Genomic DNA, 18,344 nt, shown 5'->3' with positions numbered 1-18,344 from the left:
GGGCCGGGTTCTGGCGGCCGCGAATGCGTCAAAAAGCGGCGATTTGGGGTTTTTTTCCTGACATATGGCGCGTGTGTGCAGCCGCATACTGATACAGCCTTTGTGTGAGCGCCGCAGCCTCCCCCGGACCCCAAATGTCGCGAAATTCCCGAAAAAAAACAGCGGGAATTGCGTTTTCCCCACCCCGTGAAAGCCAGGAGGGGCAGGCACAAAACCCCAATATTTCCCCCCAACCCCAAGGTGAGATTTTTTATTTTTGGAGCAGAGAGAACGGGCGGGGGGAAATCCACCTCCACCACCACCAGCAAAAAATTAAAAATACAGCGCGTTTGTTAGTCTGTTTTTGGGCCTTGTCGTAGTTTTATTCTTTTTACACCAAATACTATAAACACAAATCTTTGGGGTTTTTTTTGGGGGTGGTTTCGGGGCGCGTCGGAGTTGTATATTTTAAAAATGTTTTTGTGTGTGTGCGCGTCTTATTTTGCTGTTGGTTTTTTTTTTTTTTTTTTTTTGTTGTAATTTTATTTTTCTTTTGTGAAGGACACAAAAAAAGGGCCCGGGAGGCTGCAGCTGGCCAGAGGTGCATTTCCGCAGCCCCCAAAAAAATGCGATTTTTACAGCTCTGTTTGTCTCCCTGCTATGCGGGGCTGAATAGGGGCGAACAAAACCGGGCCGGCCGTGGCTAGACGTCTGGCCTTAATTGCTTTATGGGGTAAATAAGGTGCGCGCTCTGCCCTTTGAAACCCGATTTTTGGAATGTTTTGTCTACAAGCTACAAACAACAGACCCCCCTCGGGGCCCGGAGGGGAGGGGGGGAAAAAAAGGGGAAAAAAAACAAAAAAAAGGGAAAATCCGAGCCGGAGTCGAAGGTAAAATGGGTGGGAAGGGAGGGGGCTTTGGGGAGGGAGAGGGGGGAAAAGGGGTTGGGGGGAAAGGGGGATTTGAGGGGGGAAAATGGGAAAAATGCTGGGGAAATGATAGGAGAGAAAAGGGGGATTTGAGGGGAAAAAGGAGAAAAATGGGTGGAAAAGGATAAGCGGGAAAAGAGGAATTTGAGGGGAAAAAGGAGAAAGATGGGGGAAAAGGATAGGGGAAAAAAGGGGGATTTGAGGGGAAAAAAGGAGAAAGATGGGGGGGAAAAGGATAAGGGAGAAAAGGGGGATTTGAGGGGAAAAAAGGAGAAAAATGTGTGGAAAAGGATAAGGGGGAAAAGGGGAATTTGAGGGGGAAAAGGGGGAAAAAGGAATAGGACAGAAAAAAAGGGGGAAGGAGACAAAGGGGGAAAAAAAACAGAGGAGAAAAGGGTGGAAAAAAGGGGATAAAGGAGGAAAAAAAGAAGAAAAAGGAGGGGAAAAGAATAGGGGAGAAAGGGGGATTGGAGGGGGAAAAAAGGGGGGAAAAGGAGGATGAAGGGAAAATGGGAAAAGGGAGAAATAGGGGGAAAGGAGAATGGAGGGGGGAAAGGAGAAAAGGGGAAAAGGAGAAAAGGGGAAAAGGGCAAATGAAGAGAAAAGGAAGAAAGGAAGGGGAAAAGAGGAAAAAAAAGGGAAATTGGGGTAAAGGGGAAATCGGGGGAAAAGGAGAAATTGGGGGAAAAAGGGAAAAAGGGCAAATGAAGAGAAAAGGAAAAATTGAAGGGGAAAAGGGGGGAAAAGAGGAAAAAAGGAAATTGGGGGAAAAGGAGAAATGAGGAGGAGAAAAGGGGGAAAAGAAGAGAAAAGAAGGTGCCAAAGGAGATGGGGAAAGTGTCCAAAATGGGAATTTTGAGCTCAAAAGGCGCCCCGGCCCCTCCGGCGCGCGGCGCTGCGCGGGCGCGGCCGCGAGGTGGCGCCGTCGGCCCAGGGTTCGCGCAGGGCCCCTCCCCCCCGTTCCGCACCCGCGGAGCGACCCCGCGACCCCCGCCCGAGGGACCCCGAAATCCGCCCTTTGTCAAAATCCTCTCGCGCCTCCTTCCCTTTTTATTTCGTAATCTATTTAATTATTTTTCCGTTTCCATTTTTTAAATTTTTTTTTTTTTTTTTACATAAATTCATTTTATTTTAAATCCGCGTTTTATTTTATTTTTTTTATTTTTTCCCTCATTTCTCCTTGAAGGTGCATCCGAGGGTGCAACATCTCTCCCACCCCTCCCCCCAAAAAAATGTAAATGCAGTTTAAAAAAAAAAAAAAAGTGATTTTTTGGAGTGGCTGCGGCGCTGATTTTTGCTCATTCCCCCCCTTCCTCCTCTTTATTTACGCCCCTCACGTCTCCCGCCGCGCTCGGGGCTGGGGAAGCAGAAAATGACATTTTCCAGTGAAGGTCAGGGCAAAAGGGAGGAGGAGTGGGGGACAGAAAATCCTCAAAACCCGAGAAATGCCCCCAAAAACCCCAACCCCGCACCCCAGACAAAGAGCAGCCCCCCCAAAAAACCGGGATATTCCCTCAAAAATAAAACAGCGGGAATTGCGTTTTTATCGTTGCCAGAAATCCTGGAGGGGCTGGGGGGGTCCTTTCACCAAAATCCCGATGTTTGTCCCCAAGTTAAAATTAGATTTTTTTGGTGGGAAATCTGCGCTTTTATCCAGGAAAAAAAAAAAAATCCTTCCCCCCCACCCCGAGCTGAAAATTCCAATTTATTTTTGCCCCTGGATCGGCGCTGGGGGTTTAAAAATAGAAATTATTGATTAGGGAGGGGAAATTCGGTCACTGGGAATTGCGGAGCCTCTCTTGTCCTTGGCTGCTCTTCCCTCCCTTCGTTTTGGGGGAAAAACGGCGGAATTTGGGGAAAAAGGAGCCGGAGCCGGGGGATTCTGCACGGATCGGGGGGTTTGGGGTGGTCTCGTGGCAGAAAATGGGAATTTCGCGTTAAAAATGTGAATATTTGGAGGCTGGGTGGAAATGAGTTCATTGTCTGCCCGCACAGCCCCTGCTCCCTGCGCCGCCTTCTCCGGGGAAAAATTGGGGGGAAAAGGGGAAAAAACGGGAAAATCGGCTCAAGGGGGGCTGGGGGTTGGTCCTATACTGGGGGAGGTGTGTGGAAAAATTAAAAAAAATAAATAAAATTATTTAAAAATTCAAATTTTAACCCATCCTGAGGCTGGAGCCACCCCAAAGGCTGAAAATAAACCCGAAAATGTGAATTTTGCAGGGCAGAAAAACCTCGAGGTTGAGGAGTTTTTGTGGAAATCACAATTTAAATAATTCTGAAAATAATTTAGTTGGGTTTTCTTTAGCGGGGGGAAAGGTTTGGGAGGGCTCTGATGGGGTTGGGGTGGTGGAATTTTGGGGAGATTTGGGGCATTTTTGGCGTCTCCGCATCAAAAATTCCTTTGGGAAATGCTCTCCTCCCCCCCCCCCAAACCTGAAAAAAAAAACCAAAATGAACAAAACCCCTCGGATTTTGGGGTGATTTCGGTGTTTTCAAGCAGTTCCGTCCACACGAAAGATTGCAGGGGGTGGTCACAAAAGAAAAGGAAAAAAAAAAAAAAAAAGAGGCCCAAGGGCTCAGAAATGGGCTGAAAAAGGGGGAAAATGGGAAAAATGGGGATTTTGGGCTGGAAAAGGGGGGAAAAGGGTCTGGGTGGGCTTGGTGGTGGTGTTTGGTTCTTTTTGTTTTTGCAGCGCGCACAAAGGGCGGGATGACTTTGCCTCCAAAGTGGATTTTTTACAGCCAAAAATTCAATTTCTCCCTCGGAATTCCAGCCCTGGCAATTCCAGAGGATTGGGTTAAACACGGGGAGAGGGAGGTGGGGGGAAATTGGGGGGAAAAATGGAAATAAATGGAATAAAATGGAAAAAAACCCTCGGCGGTTTTGTGGATTTATTCGCTCCCCAGGGCGGAGAGGAGCGGCCGATCCAGAGGGGGGAAAATTCCCGGGATTTTCGCTCCAGTTTTGGCTCTTTTTGGGTTTTTTTGGGGGGGCTTTTGTTTGGTTGATTCCCAGCAGCACCAGGACAGCGAGAAAAAATGGGGGGAAAAGAGGGGAAAATGGGAAAAATAGGGTGAAATGGGAAAAAATGGGGGGGAAGTGGGAAAAGATGAGGGGAAAATTGGGGGAGAAAAGGATAAAATTGGGGAAAAAGGGGGAAAATAGGAGGGAAAGGGAAAAAGGGGAAGAAAAAGGGGGAAAAGGAGGGAAGGGAAAGAAGAGAATAAAAGGAAAATAGAAGGGGGAATAGGAGAAAAATAGAAGAAAATAGAAGGGAGAAAAAGAGAGGAAAAAGGGAAAATAAGGTGGAGAAAAGGTGAGAAAAAACAAACAAAAAAACAAATAGGGAAAAAGGGGAAAAAAGGGGAAAAAAGAGAATAAAGGCCAAAAAAGAATGGAGGAAATTAGGAAATCTGGGAAAATAAGGAAAATAAAGAGGAACTCCCCCCCTCAGCCCCCCCCCCCCCCGCCCAGGTGGGACCCCCCAGCAACGACAACAACAACAAAAACAACAAAAATGGCAAAAACAGCAAAAAGAACCCCAAAATCCCCCGGGTTTGGGGTTTTGGGGTGCGGGGGGTCCCGGGTTTGGGATTTACCTGCGCAGGTGACCCGGGGTCACCTCCCCGCTGCCCGGAAGGAAAATGGGGGGGGGGGATGAGTTTTGGGGGGTTTTGGGGTTTTTTGGGGTTTTTGGGGTTTTTGGGGGGTTTGGGGTCTGCAGGAGCCCCCTCCCCCCGGGATCGCGGATTTTGGGGTTTTTAGGTGGGAAATTCGCCGCCCCCCCAATGAAAAAAGAGGAATTTTGGGGTCGTTTGGGCGCTGTGAGGTGGAGGAGAGGGGAGAGGAATTGGGGGAAAAGAGGGGGAAAAAGGGAAAAAGGAGAGGGTGGAAGGGAATAAAAGAAAAGGAGGGGGGAAAAGGAAAGAAAAAGGAGGAAAAAAGGAGGAAAAAGAAGAGGAGGGGGAAAAAGGAGGGGAAGAAAAGGAGGGGGGAAAAGGAGAGAGAAAAAAGGAGAGGGGAAAAAAGGGGGAAAAAGGAAGGGAAAAGAAGAGGGGAGAAAAAATAGGGAAAAAATAAAAGGAAGATAATAAAGAAAAGGAGGGGGGAAATAAAAGGAAGGAAAAAAGAGAAGGAAGGAAAAAAGAAAAGGAAGGAAAAAAGAGAAGGAAGGGGAAAAAAGAAAAGGAAGGAAAAAAGAGAAGGGGGGAAAGAGAAGGAAGGGGAAAAAAGAGAAGGAAGGGAAAATAAAAGGAAGGGAAAAAAAAGAAAAGGAAGGGGGGGAAAGGAAGGGGGGGAAAGGAAGGAAAAAAAAAGGAAGGAAAAAAAGAAGGGGAAAAAAAGGAAAGAAAAAAAAAAGAAAAAAAAAGGAAAGGAAAAAAAAAAAAAAAAAAAGAAGGGAGCAGGAAAAAAAAAAAAAAAAGCCACACCGCCGGGATTTTGAGGAATTTGCCTGTGGTGTTAAAGGGAAGGAGCAGAGTTCCAAGAGAAATTGAGAGCGAGGGAGGGAGGGAGGAGAGCTCTACCTACCGACACAGCGGCAGAGTCAAGAGCACCGAGCACCGAGCGCCGGAGCCACCGTGCAACGCCTTGGAGAGCGCGGTTAAAAAACACAACAACAACAACAACCGCCAAAAAAAAAAAAAAAAAAAAAAAAGCCAAAAAAAAGAGAAAAAAAAAACAACAACAACAAAAAAATTAACGACAGCGGCCACCCTCCAAAAAAAAAAAAAAACTTAAAAAAAAAGAAAGAAAGAAAGAAAAATAGCCACTCTTTAAAAAAAAAAAAAATAAAGAGCGCAGGACTTCAGCAGTCAGAGGGACAAACCTCGCTTTGCTGCTTTTTTTTTGATTTTTAGAGTTATAGCGGATTTTTTTTTTTTTTTTTGAGAGTTAACCCTCTTCTTTTTAGAATTAAAGAGTGTTTCTTTCAGGGCTAAAGCGGTGACTTTTTTCAGGATTAAAGCTTTTTTTTTTTTTTTTGAGGACTACAGCAGGTTTTTTAAAGCATTTAACAGCATTTTTTTTCCAGCATTCACCGGGATTTTTTTTTTTTTTTTTTTTTTAATACCTAGAGCGGCGTTTTTTTCAGAACCAACCTCCTTTTTTTTTTTTTTTTTTTTTAAAGACTCAAAGCGGGGTCTCTTCAGAACCAAACCGGATTCCTTATCAGAGTTAACCCGGATTTTCTTTTTTTTTCACAGTTCAACCTGATATTTTACCAGCGTCAACCCGCATTTTTTTTTTTGGGCAGAGAGTTAACCCGGCATTTTTTCGCAGAGTTAATGCTGATTTTTTTTCTTTTTTCCCCAGCGTTAACCCTGATTTCTTCCAGCGTTAATCCTGCTTTCTCCCGGAGTTAACCGTGAATTTTTCCCAGCGTTAACCCTGCTTTCTTCCGGAGTTAATTGTGATTTTTTTCCCAGCGTTAACCCTGGTTTCTCTCGGAGTTAACCGCGATTTTTTCCCAGCGTTAACCCTGCTTTCTTCCGGAGTTAACCGCGATTTTTTCCCCGCCTTACCCGCGATTTTCCCCCCAGCATTTTCCTGATTTTCCCCATCCTTTACGCGGATTTTCCCCCCGCGCTCAAACCAAATCTCCCCCGGATTCTCCCCTCCACCAAACCCCATTTTTCCCCTCACCAAACCCCATTTCCCCCCTCACCAAACCTCATTTTTCCCCTACAAACAACCTCATTTTTCCTCCACAAACAACCTAATTTTTCCCCCAGAAACAACCCATTTTTCCTCCACAAACAACCCATTTTTCCCCTCCACTAAACCGCATTTCCCCCTCCACCAAACCTCATTTTCCCCTCCACCAAACCTCATTTTCCCCTCCACCAAACCTCATTTTCCCCCAGAAACTACCCGATTTTTCCCGCACAAACAACCCGATTTCCCCCCTCCACCAAACCCCATTTCCCCCACAAACTACCCGATTTTCCCCCTCCACCAAACCTCATTTTTCCCCCACAAACTACCCAATTTCCCCCCTCCACCAAATCCCATTTCCCCCACAAACTACCCAATTTCCCCCCTCCACCAAATCCCATTTCCCCCACAAACAACCCGATTTTCCCCCTCCACCAAACCCCACTTTCCCCCACAAACTCCCCAATTTTTCCCCACAAACAACCCAATTTTTCCCCCACAAACTACCCAATTTTCCCCCCACAAACACCCCCATTTCCCGCACCAACACCCCGATTTCCCCCCACCAACACCCCGATTTTCCCCCCCAAACACAAACCCCCCATTCCCCCACCAACCCCCCCACCCCCCCACCTCTTTTAACCCTTCCCTCCCCTGTCCCCCTCACCCCTCCGGCCCCTCTCTCCCCTTCTTCCCCCCCTCTCCCGCGCCGTGCATGCGAGGGTCATGAGCTCCTACTTCGTCAACCCGCTCTTCTCCAAGTACAAAGGCGGCGAGTCGCTGGAGCCGACCTACTACGACTGCCGCTTCCCGCAGGGCGTGGGCCGGAGCCCCGCGGTGCTCTACGGCCCCGGCGGCGCCGCGCCGTCCTTCCAGCACCCCTCGCACCACGTCCAGGAGTTCTTCCACCACGGCGCCTCGGGCATCTCGGGCGCCTCGGGCTACCAGCAGAACGCGCCCTGCGCGCTGCCGTGCCACGGCGATGCCTCCAAGTTCTACGGCTACGAGGCGCTGCCGCGGCAGCTCTACGGCGCGCAGCAGGACGCGCCCGCGGTGCCCTACGCGGACTGCAAAGCCTCGGCCGGCGGCGGCGGCGGCGGCGGCGAGGGGCAGGCGGCGCACCTCAGCCAGAGCTCGTCGCCCAGCCTCATGTTCCCGTGGATGAGGCCGCACGGTGAGCACAAAGGGGCGGCTCGTCATGGGGGTTAAAGATTTTTTTTTAATGTATGTTTGGATTCTATTTTATTTCTGTTATAATTCTATTTTAATTCTATTTTAATTCTATTTTAATGTATATTTTAATTCTATTTTATTCCTATTTTATCTCTATTTTATTTCTATTTTATTTCTATTTTATCTCTATTTTAATTCTATTTTATTTCTATTTTATCTCTATTTTAATTCTATTTCATCTCCATTTTAATTCTATTTTATCTCCATTTTAATTCTATTTTATCCCCATTTTAGTTCTATTTAAATTCTATTTTATCTCTATTTTATCTCTATTTTAATTCTATTTTATCTCTATTTTAACTCTATTTTAATTCTATGTTAACTCCATTTTATCTCTATTTTAATTCTATTTAACTCCATTTAAACTCTATTTAAACTCTATTTTAATTCCATTTTAACTCCATTTTAATTCTATTTTAACTCCATTTTAACTCTATTTTAATTCCATTTTAATTCCATTTTAACTCCATTTTAACTTTATTTTAACTCCATTTTAACTCCATTTTAACTCCACTTTAACTCCACTTTAACTCCACTTTAACTCCACTTTAACGCCATTTTCATTCCATTTTAACTCCATTTGAATTCCATTTTAACTCCCGTGCGGTTTCTTAATTTTTTTTTACGGCGGCTTTTGGCTGTTCTGTCGCTTTTTGTTTGCTCTCTTCCCTTTTTGCTGTAGTTCAGTACTTCCCCCCCCCCCCCCCCCCCCGTATTTTTTAAGGGTTTATTTATTTATTTATTTATAAATAATTTTTAAAGTGATTTTTTGGGGTTTATTCCCCCCTCCTCAGGGTTTTTGTGGTGTTTCTTCACCATTATCTTAGAAATTTTTTTTTGGGGGGTGGGGGGGGATGTTCCTGCGCTTTCTTTTCTGCTTTTAAAAATATTGTTGGCGGCGGGGCTCCTTTGGGTCGATTTGGTTTAATTTTTTGGGGGGTTATTTTTTTGGGTCTATTTTTGACAGCCCCGCTGGTTTTGGTGTTTTTTGGGATCTTTCGGCGCCCTTGGGGTCGGGTTTGGCGCCGGGTTGGATTTGGGCGCTTTTGGGGCTCTTTGGGTCAGGTTTGGGTCATTTGGGCGCTGCGAGAGGAGCCGGAGCGGGGAGAGAGCAGGGAGGAGAGAAATTGGGGGAAAAGAGGAGAAAAGAGGGAAAAAAGAGGGAAAAGAGGGGAAAAAGGGAGGGGAAAGGACGAGAAGGGAGGGGAGGGGGAAGGAGAAGAAAAGAGGTTGGGTTGTTTGGGCTGGAATTGCGTTGTTTGGGTTGTTTGGGTTGTTTTGGGCTTGTTTGGGTTGTTTTGGGGTTGTTTGGGTTGTTTTGGGCTTGTTTGGGTTGTTTTGGGTTTGTTTGGGTCGTTTTGGGGTTGTTTGGGTTGTTTTGGGCTTGTTTGGGTTGTTTTGGGGTTGTTTGGGTTGTTTTGGGCTTGTTTGGGTCGGTTTCGGTGGGGTTTGGGGCATTTTGGGGCTGTTTGTGTCTCGGTGTGTGTCTGTGTGGAGATGCTGGAATGCCGCGTGCTGAGCAGAATTCCCACCTTTGAGCCCAAAATTCCCACCTTTGAGCCCAAAATTCCCACCTTTGAGCCCAAAATTCCCACCTTTGAGCCCAAAATTCCAACTTTTGAGCCCAAAATTCCAACCTTTTAGCCCAAAATTCAGGCCTCTTAGCCCAAAATTCAGACTTTCTGTCCCAAAATTCCGGCCTTTTATCTCAAAATTCCGACCTTTTATCTCTAAATTCCGGCCTCCTCTCTCAAAACTTGGACTTTTTATGGCAAAATTCCGGCCTCATATCCTAAAACTCAGAGTTTCATCCCCAAATTCAGCCCTTCTGTCTCGAAATTCCGGCCTCATGCCCTGAAATCCTGGCCTCTTATCCCAAAATCCCGAGCTTTTATCCCAAAATCCCGGCCTCTCCTCCCCAAATTCAGACTTCTCCCCAAAACCCCGACCTCTCGCCAACACGCCCGTCCCCGCTTCCTCATAAATATATTTATTTTTATTTTTATTTTTTATTTTTAAACAACAGCAAGAAAAACCTCAGCTCTAACCCAGCCGTTCTCTAGAATATTTTAATTTTATTTTTTACCAAAACAAACCGAGGGGGTTCCCTGAAAAAAAGAAAAGAAAAAAAGAGAAAAAAAAAGGAAAAAAAATCTGAAATGGCGCTAAAAGCAAAACTTGGGATTTTTTTTTTTTTTTAGTTTTTTTTTTTTATGGCTTGCCTGGAGGATTGGCAATAAGATACGGCTCCCACGAGGTTGTTTGCATGTTGATAAGAGCAGCGCTCTTAAAAATGTCAAAAATGTCAAAAATGCCCTTTTTTAACCGCTGGGAGACGCAGCCGGAGAGGTGGGACCTGGTCCGGAGAATTTCCTAATATTTATACAGATATATATTTAAATTTTTATTATTTTTTTGTTGTTATTTCGTGTTTATATTGCTATCATTTCATCACGCCTCCAGAGGAAAAAGTTGCTGCAGGGAGGGGAAAAAATAAAAAAAACTCAGCCGGGGGCTGTGGGTTGGGATTAAAAATTACATAAGAAATAAATTAAAAGAGTGGGAAATTCAAAATAAATAAATAAAACAAAGCCTGGAAAATGAGGGGAAAAGGAAGGAAATAATTGCGATTTCAGCTGCGGGTAATTCAAACCATGTGAGGGGGTTTTAGGGCGAAAACTGAAAAATTCAAAGCATCCAAAACAACCCAAAAAAAAGGGGAAAAAGAGAAGAATTGTGGCCGCCGGCGAGAGGACGTGGCCCAGGGGCTGCGCCGGAGGAAAACTCGTTATTTATTTATCCGAGCTTTGACCCGCAGGGAGCTGCAGCCGGATCTGCGTTTTTTTCCCCCAAAATAAATCGATTTTCTCATTAGCGCCGGAGGAAGCGCAGGGGCTGCAGCCTCAGCTGGTTTTATTTTAATTTTTTCCCGGTTTATTTTGATTTTTTTGGTCATTTTTTTTCCCCCCTCCCTGTCTGTGTTTGCCCCTCCCGAGTTGGTTTTGCTGACGAGCAGGAAAAATCCTCGGATCTGGGGTTGTTTTGGGGAGAAAAATGGAGATTTTAGAGGAATTTGGGCAAAAAGGAGCTCCCCGCCCCCCCCCTCGTTGTCTGTGTTTTGGGGTGAATGTGTGGAAAATGAAAAGGGAATTTTGGGGTTTTTTGGGGGGAGAGGAAGGATGGGGGAAAAGGGGAAAAAAGAGGGAAAATGGGAAAAAAAGGGGGAAAGGAAAAGGGGAAAAAAAGGAAGGAAAAGGGAAAAAGGGAAAGAAAATGAGGGAATAAAAGGAAGAGAGAAGAATGAATGGAAAAGGGACAAAAAGAGGGAAAATAGGAAAGAAAAGGGAAAAAAGAGGGAAAATAGGAAAGAAAAGGGAAAAAAGAGGGGAAAAAGGGGAGGGAAATGGGGAGGGAAAGAGAAAGAATGAGGGAAAAAGAGAGGAAAAGGAGGAAAAATATAGGAAAAAGGAGAAAAAGAGAAAAAATGAGAGAGACAGAGAAAGAAAGAAGAGGAAAAATTGAAAATAAATTAATAAAACAGGGGCTAAAGAGGCTGCTGAGGGTTTTCTGCTGAACTATGCTCCTTTCCTAGGAAAAATCTGATTTTTGGGGGATTTTCCCCCTTTGGGAAAGGTCTTTGTGCATGAAAAGAGGGAGAAAAGGCAAAATAAGGGGAAATTGGGGGGAAAGAGGTAAAAAAGGGGTGAAAAGGGGTAAAAGGGGGAAAATGGGGTTAAAAAGGGGTGAGAAAGGGGCAAAAAGGGGTGGAAAATGGAGTGAAAAAGAAGGGAGAAAAGGGGGAAAAAAGGGGTGGAAAGAGGGAAAAGGAGGAGAGAAAAGGGTGGAAAAGGGCTGGAAAAAGGGGTGAAAAGGGTAAATTAAATAGGGGTGAGAAGGGTGTGGAAAGGGGCAAAAAAAGGGGGAAAATGGGGTGAAAAACGGGGTAAAAAATTGGGTGAAAAAAGGGGTAAAAAGGGGTAAAAAAGGGACTCAAGCAGGGCCAGAGGGGGCGAGCACCAGGCGGAAAAAGGACGAAAAATCGAATTATTTGGGTTTTTACCCCAGAAAGGCGGGGGCAGAACGGGGCGAGGGACAAGTTTGGGGTTTTTTTTGGGTGAGGTTTTCTTTATTGGGGTTTTAGTGGAATTTTGGGGATTTTTCGGGTTTTTTTTTTTTTGTTTTATTGGGTGGTTATTTTGAGGGGGTCTTTTGGGTTCTATTTTTAATCGTTTTTTTGGCACATTTTGGTGGCTTTTCGGTGCTTTCCCCCTCATTATTGAGGAGGTGGTTTTTTTTTATTTGTTTGGGTGTTTTTCCCCTTTTGTTTGTTTTTTGTTTGTTTGTTTTTTTGTGTGTTCGGGGTGGGGGTTTTTTTGTGTTTTTTTTTCCTTTTTCGGTTATTTTTGGGGGATTTTTTGTTCTGCTTTTGCTCTGTCGAAAGGGGCGGATTTCTCCTTTATTTCTCATTTTCAGGGCACATTTCACACCTAAACCCAAACCAAATTTTCACCATTCCACCCCCCCGCCAAAAAATCACTTTATGTTTTTTTTAAGTGCCAATTTAGTTTTAACTCCAATTTTTTCCTTCCAATATTTTCCTTCCGATTTTTAAATTCCATTTTTTAAATTACAAGTTATTCATTCAAATTTTTTTAAACTCCAACTTTTTTTATTCCAATTTTTTTAATCTATTTTTTTAATTAAGATTTTTTCATTTCCATTTCTTTTACTCAAATATTTTTTTACCCCCATTTTTTCATTCAAATTTTTTAAATTCAATTTTTAAAATTAATTTTTTTTAATTCGGATTTTTAAAAATTCCATTTCTTAGTCATTTTTTTCACCATTCCAAATTTTTTAAATTCCATTTTTAATTCCAATTTTTAAAAGATAAATTCAAATTTTTATAGATAAACTCCAAAATTTTTTTAGATAAATTCCAATATTTTTTAAGATAGATTCCAATATTTTTTGAAAGATAAATTCCAATTTTTAAAAGATAAATTCCAATTTTTTTAGATAAACTTCAATTTTTTTTAGATAAACTCCAATTTTGTTAAAGATAAATTCCAATGTACTTTTAGATACATTTCACTTTTCTTTTAGATTAATTCCATTTTTTTGATAAACCCTACTTATTTTTTTAATAAACCCCAATTTAAAAATTTCATTTAGATTAATTCCAATTTTTTTCGATAAACCCCAATTATTTTTATTTTTTTAATAAACCCCAATTAAAAATTTTAATTTATATTACATTCAGATGAATTCCATGTTTATTTTGATAAACCCCAAATATTTTATTTTTTTTAATGAACCCCAATTTAAAATTTTAATTTAGATTAATTCCATTTTTAAAATATAAACCCCAATTATTTTTAAAATAAACCCCAATTAAAATGTAATTTATATTAATTCCATTTTCTATATAAACCCCAATTATTTTTTGAATAAACCCCAATCAAAATTTAATTTACATTAATTCCATTTTTTTCTATAAACCCCAATTAAAATTTAATTTATATTAATTCCATTTTTTCTATAAACCCCAATCAAAATTTAATTTCTATTAATTCAATTTTTCCTATAAACCCATTTTTTAATAAATCCCAATTAAAATTTAATTCCCATCCATTCCCTTTTCCCTACAAACCCCAATCAAATTTTAATCCCCATCCATTCCATTTTCCCTACAAACCCCAATTTAAATTGAATCCCCATCCATTCCCTTTTCCCTGCAAACCCCACTGATGTTTTTTATAAACCCCAATTTAATTTTAATCCCCATCCATTCCCTTTCCCCCACAAACCCCAATGATTATTTTTTACAAACCCCAATCAAATTTTAATCCCCATCCATTCCCTTTTCCCTATAAATCCCAATCAAAATTTAATTCCCATTCATTCCCTTTTCCCTATAAACCCCAATCTAAATTTAATCCCCATTAATTCCATTTTCCCTATAAACCCCAATCTAAATTGAATCCCCATCCATTCCCTTTTCTCTATAAACCCCAATCTAAATTGAATCCCCATCCATTCCCTTTTCCCCACAAACCCCAATCAATTTTAATCCCCATCCATTCCCTTTTCTCTATAAACCCCAATCAAAATTTAATCCCCATCCATTCCCTTTCCCCCGCAAACCCCAATGATTTTTTTTACAAACCCCAATTTAAATTGAATCCCCATCCATTCCCTTTTCCCCACAAACCCCAATCAATTTTAATCCCCATCCACTCCCTTTCCCCCGCACACCCCACTGATGGTTTTTACAAACCCCAATCCATTTTAATCCCCATCCACTCCCTTTTCCCTATAAACCCCAATCCATTTTAATCCCCATCCACTCCCTTTTCCCTATAAACCCCAATCCATTTTAATCCCCATCCACTCCTTTCCCCCGCAAACCCCACTGATTTTTTTGAACAAACCCCAATTTAATTTTAATCCCCATCCACTCCCTTTCCCCCGCACACCCCACTGATGTTTTTTTACAAACCCCAATCAATTTTAATCCCCATCCATTCCCTTTTCCCTACAAACCCCAATCCATTTTAATCCCCACCCATTCCCTTTTCCCTACAAACCCCAATCTAAATTTAATCCCCATCCACTCCTTTCCCCCGCACACCCCACTGACATTTTTTTACAAACCCCAATCCATTTTAATCCCCATCCACTCCCTTTTCCCTATAAACCCCAATCCATTTTAATCCCCATCCATTCCCTTTTCTCTATAAACCCCAATCCATTTTAATCCCCATCCATTCCCTTTTCCCTATAAACCCCAATCCATTTTAATCCCCATCCACCCCTTTCCCCCGCACACCCCACTGATATTTTTTTTTGCACAAACCCCAACAAAACCAATGTAACCGCTCCGAATTGCCCGTTCTCGGCGCAGCCCCGGGCCGGCGCAGCGGCCGCCAGACCTACAGCCGCTACCAGACGCTGGAGCTGGAGAAGGAATTCCTCTTCAACCCGTACCTGACCCGCAAGCGCCGCATCGAGGTGTCGCACGCGCTGGGCCTGAGCGAGCGGCAGGTGAAGATCTGGTTCCAGAACCGCCGCATGAAGTGGAAGAAGGAGAACAACAAGGACAAACTGCCCGGCGCCGCCCGCGACGACGACAAGGGCGAGGAGGAAGGCAACGAGGAGGAGGAGAAGGACGACGAGGACAAGGAGGAGAGCAAGGACTGAGCGAGGCCGAAGGCTCCGCGGGGCGCTGCGCCCCGCGCCTTCCCCTCGCTCTTTATGGCCGATGATGAATCGGGATCTTTACGACGGTCATTTGCTTTTATGGAGTTTCCAATGGAGAGGCTCACCCAGCAGGAACTACCTGTCAGCCGCTCGGGGCTTTTTCCCTCTTTATTGGCGGGGACGTTTCCCTTTTTCCTGCTTTTTTTCGGGGGGTTTTAAACCTTTTCCCCCTTTTTTCCTGATTTTCCCCACTTTTTTCAGAGGTTTTTAATCCTTTCCCCCACTTATTTCCTGATTTTCCCCATTTTTTCCTGATTGTCCCCACTGTTTTCCTGATTTCCCCCCCTTTTTTCGGAGGTTTTTAATCCTTTCCCCCACTTATTTCCTGATTTCCCCCATTTTTTCCTGACTTCTCCACTGTTTTCCTGATTTCCCCCCACTTTTTTTGGAGGTTTTTAATCCTTTCCCCCACTTATTTCCTGATTTTCCCCGTTTTTTCCTGATTGTCCCCACTTTTTTCCTGATTTCCCCCCTTTTTTTCAGAGGTTTTAATCCTTTCCCCCACTTTTTTCCTGATTTCCCCCCCTTTTTCCTGATTCCCCCCCCTTTTTCCTGATTCTCCCCCATTTTTTCTTGATTTCCCCCCTTTTCCCTGATTTTCCCAATTTTCCCTGATTTCCCCCCTTTTTTCCTGATTCTCCCCCTTTTTCCCTGATTCTTCCCCTTTATTCCTGATTTCCCCCCTTTTTTCCCGATTTTCCCCACTTTTTTCCACCTTCCCCCCATTTTTTCTGATTTTCCCTACTTTTTTCCTCCTCTCCCCACTTTTATCTAAAATTTTCCCACTTTTTCCTCCTTTTCCCCCCATTTTTTATATTTTTCCCCCCATTTTTCCTCCTTTCCCCCCTTTTTTTCTATTCTCCCGCTTTTTCCTCCTTCCCCCCTTTTTTCCTCCTTTCCCCCCCTTTCTTTCTAATTTTTCCCCTTTTTTCCTTATTTTTCCACTTTTTGCTAATAATTCCCCCACTTTTTTCCTCCTCTTTACCTTTTCCGCCCATTTCCCCCCTTTTTTCCTCCTTCCTCCCCTTTTTTCCAATTTGCCTCTTTTCCCCCCTTTATTTTCAGTATTTCCCTCTTTTTTCCTATTCTCCTCCTTTTTCCTCCTTTTCTCCCCTATTCCTCCTTTCCCCCCTTTTTCCCTCCTTCCCCCCTTTTTCCCTTATTTTCCCTATTTTTATAGTTTTTACTCCTTTTTGAAATATTTTTCCCCTTTTTTCCTCCGTTTTCCCACTTTTTTTCTCCTTTCCCCCATTTTAAATCCTTTTTCTCTTCTTTATATCCTTCCCCACCTTTTTATCATTTCCCCCTATTTTTAAATATTTTTTCTCCTTTTTTTATCCCTTTTTCTCTTGCCCCCCTTTTTCTCCCCTTTTTATTCCCCTTTTTTAACCTGTTTTTTCCCCTTTTTTGTTTAATAATTGGGGGGAAAAGTCGGATAAAAAATGGAATTACGCGGCTAAACCAGGTCACTAACTGGGGGAGTGAAATGTGAATTTGGGATCCCATTTTTACTGCCAGACAAAATTCCCTAATTCCTGCTTTTTTCTCCCATTTGCCCCCCTTTTCTCCTTCATTTTTTAGTTCCATAAATTGTGTGTGTGTGGGGAAATTGGATTAAAAACGGAATTATGAGAGTTATTAATCCAGGCTGGGATGGAAATGTCGTTGCTCATCCCAAATTTTGATTTTGGGAGCATTTTTTATTTAAATTTCTAGGATTAAAAATGAAATTTCAGGGGGAGGAAAAAAAGAGAAATAACAGAGTTTTATTCCAAGGGAGTGAAACGCGAGGGAAAAGTCCCAAATTCGGGTTTATTTGAACACCTTTGACTTTGTCCCGCTTTTATTGGGGTTTTTTTGGGACGATTTTTGCTTTTTTAAGGTTTTTTCCCTCCTCTCACTCTCCCGAACGATCCCCGGGTTTTTTTTCCAGATTTTCCCAGATTTTCCTGGAATTCTCCCTTTTCCCCGCGGGGTTTTGGGGCTCACCTGGCTCAGCCCCAAATCCGCTTTTTTTTAGGAATTTTTGGGAATCCCTGGACAGGCCAAGCCGCGCATCCCTTTGCCTTTTCCATGGCTTTTTTTCCCACGTTTCCCCACAGTTTTCCAAGTTTTCCATAATTTTTCTCTTTTCCCCCCACGTTTTCCCGTGGTTTTCCACGTTTTTCCAAGTTTTCCCCCCGTGTTTTCCCCATTTCCCCGTGTTTTTTCCATGCATTTTCAGTGTTATTCCATATTTTAAAATAGTTTTTCCATGTTTTTTTCCCCGTTTCCCACGTTTTTCTGCCGCTGTCCGTGAGCACTCGAAGTTCTTCCTGTACTACCTAAAGGGAAAACCTGCAATAATTTAATTATCAACCCTAATTAAGCAAACCAGGGGCCTTCCAGATCTTCAAATTCGCTCCGAAAATTTAGTTTAAAATAGCAGAGGAGAGCGAGCGGCCCCGATGCAAGCTACTAAGTAGCCAAAAAAAATATTAAAAAATAATAATTAATAATAATAATAATAATAAATAATTAAAAAATAGTAAAAAAATAAAAACCAACCTTGTATTGTACTTATCACTACCTATAGAAGGAGTCATGCTTTGGAAGTATTTGTAATGCGGTTTTATTGTCGTTTGTTGCTGCTTATTTTCTTGGAAATAATTAATTAATGATGATGATGATGATGATGAATTAAAAAAAAAATAAAAATAATAAAAAAAAACCCAACCCAACAACTGAAACTGCCTAGTTGAGAACGCACAGTATTGTTATTATTTTATTGTGCTTATAAAGTAGTGTAGGAATCAATTGCACTGAATGTAGAGTTATTATCTATTTGTCTTGACTTTTATCTGTTCATGCTCGGAAAAATGAAAAATAAAAAAATAAAAAAAAATAAAAAAGGGAAAAATAATTTCCGGAGGAGGAAAAAAAAAAAAAAAAGGAAAAAAAAAATCGTCGTCTGTTTTTATGTACAAAAATGATTAAAAATAATAATAATAAAATAATGATTAAAAAGCCAGCTCGTCGTTCTGCGTGTTCCACCTCTGGATGTTGCGATTTCCGACTGGGAAATATTAAAAATATCGATTTAAAAAAGGGAAAAAACGGGAAAAAATGAAGGGAAAAGGCAGCGTGGATTTGACGTGCCGCAAATACGGAGAATAATTCAAATTAATTCAAATGAAAGAATAAAAAGGTTCCAAGTGAGCGCGTCGCCACCGCCCCGCCCCGAATCACCTCCGGCCGCCAAAAACCACCTTTGTTTTGGGGAAAAATCCCAATATTTGGGTCAC

The 18,344-nt window shown here is 42.6% G+C and overlaps 2 protein-coding genes across 2 annotated transcripts; both read left to right on the top strand.

Annotated features, from left to right (window-relative positions):
- The first annotated feature begins 5,146 nt into the window (after nucleotides 1–5,146).
- Nucleotides 5,147–18,070, top strand: HOXC8 (homeobox C8). The gene has a single exon (XM_085562844.1). It carries the CDS (start codon nucleotides 7,291–7,293, stop codon nucleotides 7,771–7,773), a length of 483 nt encoding a protein of 160 aa, XP_085418970.1. The 5' UTR covers nucleotides 5,147–7,290; the 3' UTR covers nucleotides 7,774–18,070.
- LOC110479595 (homeobox protein Hox-A7) lies at nucleotides 14,656–15,701 on the top strand (the record flags this gene model as incomplete). The annotated part of the gene is made up of 1 exon (XM_085562850.1): nucleotides 14,656–15,701. A coding segment is annotated over one exon (345 nt), but the record flags the coding sequence as incomplete, so codon positions are not given.
- Nucleotides 18,071–18,344: the final 274 nt, after the last annotated feature.

The sequence above is a fragment of the Lonchura striata genome, chromosome 29, assembly GCF_050655825.1.
Source record: "Lonchura striata isolate lonStrDom1 chromosome 29, ASM5065582v1, whole genome shotgun sequence".
Taxonomy (NCBI): Eukaryota; Metazoa; Chordata; class Aves; order Passeriformes; family Estrildidae; genus Lonchura; species Lonchura striata.
The sequence above is the reverse complement of the archived record's forward strand: the minus strand, read 5'-3'. Positions and strand labels throughout refer to the sequence as shown.